A 4,225-nucleotide genomic window follows, 5' to 3' on the forward strand; every position below is an offset into this window, starting at 1 on the left:
CCATGAACACACTTGCTCATTGCAGTGAAGACACTGTGGCAGACCCTCACTGTTTCAACTTATTTGCTAAAATTCTGCTCCAACTACCCAGTCTCCTGGCACACCGTGACAGACAGGGTCACCCACTGACCCAGGAAACTCAGTACTTTCCTTGACATCCTAACATGAAACTGTTCCCATTTCTCCCTCGCTGCTGTGTGATCACAGCTTCGAAACACTCCCATGAGGATGACTCTGAAGCCAGACTGGGGTGCAAAACTGAAAAGCCCCCATCTTCCCATCCACCTTCCATTTGGTTTGGAAACTGATGGGAGAATGAGAAAACAGACCAGACAGGATGAAATGTAACAGACAGGCAGGGTGTTAAAGGAGAGGTAAGGGGGGGCGGGGGGAAGAAAAGAACGAGATCTTTGATATCCTGGAATCACCGAAAAGCTTCTGCATCACCCCAAACCTGGTGAAAGCTGTATTTATCCTCACTGCAGTGCCTTTACTGGATCCTCTTTTGACTGTATAACAGAATACGGCACATGAACAGATTATAAAGAAGTAACTTATGATTATCACCAATGATGTCTCCAACAGAGAAGATTTATCAAATTGACAGGTCAGTATGGGCTGAGAGGCTACTCTAACTTATACATGATGGTCATATGGGTAGATAGCCCTGTATGTTCTGGGACAGGGACAAAAAAAGTCAATTATTTTAACCTACTATTAACTCAACTAATCTTCTCTTATCTATTTTCATCTATTATTTCAATCTCCCATAATGGAGGATGAAATTTCCTCTCTCCTGCATTACACCAGGGGAACAGACAATTTCAAAAACGTGCCTTCTGATGCCAAGATTTCTATGGGCATAATCCCAGTCCCAACAAAGCCAAGTCAAAAATTACCAGTGCCATCAATAAAAACAGTATAAGGCTGACAAATGTATGAAGCGAGTTCAAATGTATGAAATCTCCAGCACTGTCACAACACTATTTTGATCTCTCAACAAGGAAAAAGAGCACAGCTTTTTAAAAGAGGCTTTGTCACTTTGAACTCACCAAAATCTGATACCTGGGTTGCAAGTACAGCATGTAGAACACTTTTTTACTTCAACTATAAGACACTTCAGTAGTATGTGCAAAACTTCCTGATCTGAACAACTGGGGAACAGAAAAAAATATAACTTAAGCATTCTAGCTCATCTTTTGAGGTGAAAATAAACTTTCTTAGGTAGGAAGACCAAGCAATGACAAGTACAGAGCACAGAAGGGAACCTGACTGTATTACAGTTAAGGCAAACGAGATAACATATATGGGAAAGAGGATTTCTCTGTAGAGAACAGATCAGAAAAGACCCAGCAACTAAAATCACAGTTTTCAGAGGCTCTAAATTTATATTTAATTCCAACAGAGCATCCAACAAAGCCCATTAAAGTTGTGATGATAATAGGACTGATTAAAAGACCCAATGAGAACTGATTAAAGAACTTCATGATTTGATCCTTGCTGCTTCAACTTTCTTGGCATCATTTCAGTAACAAAAAGAGAACGCACGTCTAAAAATGGCATGGCACTTTCTTTCAAACACAGGCTTTTTGGGTTGGGCAAGAGGGGGCTTTCTTTACAATCGCTGAAGCTCAACTGGTCTCGCTGTAGAAGTAGACACGTTACGCATTTTCAGGAGAACCTTGAGTAAAGAGTTTTGTTCTCTCCACATTCAACACTCATGGTGAAGAAAGACAGTAAACAACAGCAAAGAATTTTCTATTTAAAATTAAAATGATTTTGCAAAAATTATCTTCTGCATTTAAAGATATATTGAAAAGCAAAAAATCTCCAGGCAATAGCCTATATGATTTTAAAATTTTACTTGTAGAACCATCAACATGGTAAAATTATTCCGGCATAGCTACATCAGGAAATCTCCAACTTCAGGGAAGCCTTCAGTCAAAAGCCCAAGAAGCTACGCTTTGCTGGCATTTGCTGCTGTTTGAATAGGTTACTGGGAGGGGTAGTGTAAACAACTGAACGTGAATGCAATTTTTCAGATACAAGTATCAATATTAGACTCCTCTGCAGAAAACTGGGCCAATTCAGTCCTGATCTCCGCAGTCAGTTTGGCTCTATTGCCCACGGACTACCTACTGCCTGCTTCCTTGGGTCACTCTCTCAGTGCAAAACCATTATCCTTGTTCCAAGAAGCAGTGGGAGTCTGACTGATGCAATGCAGTTTCCATTGTCATAACCAGTGGAAGATTACAGCTAAGGAGGGCTACTGGAGTCAGCAAAAGAAAAGGCTGCTTGTTCCTCTTTTATAGTGTCTTTGTCCTTCTCTTCTCTCCCCTTCACTGTTGTAATCCTCCGCACATCTTTATTTCTCATTTCCCTTTTTTCCATACTTGCTTGAATTTTTAATGCCTCTGTTTATCATTACCTAGCTATCCTAGTATATGTTAAGCTAAGATACATATGTCTGCTTTTACTATGCTGATATAGTCAAGTGTTCTGTTTACCAAGACATTTCCACATAAAAGCTAAAGAAATCTAGGTTAAAAGATTCAGTAGGAACAGCTCTTTTCTTTTGGATATTATAATATTCTGATTAGCAGAACTTCCAGAGGAATTGGCAGCAATTTTACACCTGAGAAGGAGTTCTTGCAACTGACCTTAAATAAACTACTTATCCAACTTCTTCCTTCTAATGATAACGAAGATGCTTTAACATGACTGGATTTGAAAGATTTGAGCCAAGGGCTCCTGCAGTGGGCTGAAGTCAGAACCGACTGAAATGTTATTAAAATGTGTATCTCGCAAAACTAATACAGGATCGGTAAAGAACTGATGATAAACTGATGATGCATTTGGAGATAGAGTAAAAGAGTGCAGCAGGGCAAGAAAAGTAACAGAAGTAGCTTTGACACACTGTTCCATAGTACAACTTCTGAAAACAGTCTCACTTCTCAAAAAACCTCCTAGAGGGTCCTCAACAAGAGGACTTCAGGGACAAATCACAGGAGAACCCTGTGATGGAGAGTGAAGCGGACTGAACAGCTCCCTCTGTATGCAAGAGATTTTGCTTAGAACAATTTTAACCTCATTTTAACCTTGCTTAAAAACAAGAGTTACAATTTCTTCATTGACAGTCTTCAAGTGTCCCACAGAAATGCCAAATATCTTTAATCTCACTTTCTTCAAACAGTGCAACTAATAGAACAACTCCCAGCACCCTGTTCTCACATATTTTAGATATTTTTACAGACACTGGTATTTTTGACTATTTCTGACAGAGCATACACAGTAAAAGAATGTATATCTAACTCTATCCTATATGGATTGCTTAAATAATAAAAGAATAAGATATGACAGAAAGATACAACAGGTCCCATTTAAAAACATGCCCATACATGGACAAAAAGGACAATCAGGACAACAAAAAAGATTACAAACCTCGCCTGGTTTTATCACCTTCACTCTGAGGCTCTGCTGATAGGCAGCTCTCCTTTGGTGTCGCTTTGCTGTGGCAAGCTTTAGGTGAACCTCTACTGTTTCTCCCTGGTTGAATTTGTGAAGTGCTGAGGGACAGAGGTCTCTTACTCTGTGTATCTGTCGGTTTATTAGGGAACTGCGAGGTGCTGGCAGTCTTCTCTCGATTTGCAGGATTCGGTTGTACTCGGAACCTGTTTTGTTCCCCATTCTGCACCCCTTTCTGTAGCTTGGCTTCTTTCCTCTTACTTTCCTCTTCACGTTTCCTGTAATTATAGTCAATACTGTAAGAATTCCAAAGACAAAATCCTGGAAGCACATAACTACAGAAACCTGACACTGCCACAATAAAACCTTGACTATAACACTTTTTTCGTGAGAAAGGGACCGCTGTTGTATTAAAGTATTTTAGCTTGATCCAAAATAACAACTGATCTGCAGCTAGAGCCTAACGAAGGTTAAGTCCTTCTCAGCCACCTGCCCAGGCAGTTTGTGGCAGATTACACTGATTTTGAAACGCTCTATTATTGAAAACAGTAAAATTTAGGGTTTTTTTATAAATATGCAAAAATTAAAAGCAGGATTTTGAAGAGGTGTCAGAAGACAAGAAATATGGTACTAACAACCATGTTTTAAATTAGCAATGAACAATGCTTTAATGCAGGCACTAATGCAATGCACTGTATTTGAAAATCAGAAAACTTTAATAAAAGATGTCATCTCTTTGAAAATTATTTTTCATACTTAC

At 39.2% G+C, this 4,225-nt stretch overlaps 1 protein-coding gene across 1 annotated transcript in view; it reads right to left on the reverse strand.

Annotated features, from left to right (window-relative positions):
• Positions 1 to 3,761, reverse strand: part of INVS (inversin) — a gene marked incomplete at its 5' end in the record, with an annotated part of 13,769 nt that extends 10,008 nt beyond the window's left edge. Inside the window, one exon of the mRNA XM_010181823.1 lies at positions 3,442 to 3,761. Within this exon, the coding sequence (XP_010180125.1) occupies positions 3,442 to 3,761 (320 nt within the window). The remainder of the gene's footprint in view (positions 1 to 3,441) is intronic.
• Between the last annotated feature and the right edge of the window lie 464 nt (positions 3,762 to 4,225).

This window comes from Mesitornis unicolor, unplaced genomic scaffold (assembly GCF_000695765.1).
Source record: "Mesitornis unicolor isolate BGI_N332 unplaced genomic scaffold, ASM69576v1 scaffold13283, whole genome shotgun sequence".
NCBI lineage: Eukaryota > Metazoa > Chordata > Aves > Mesitornithiformes > Mesitornithidae > Mesitornis > Mesitornis unicolor.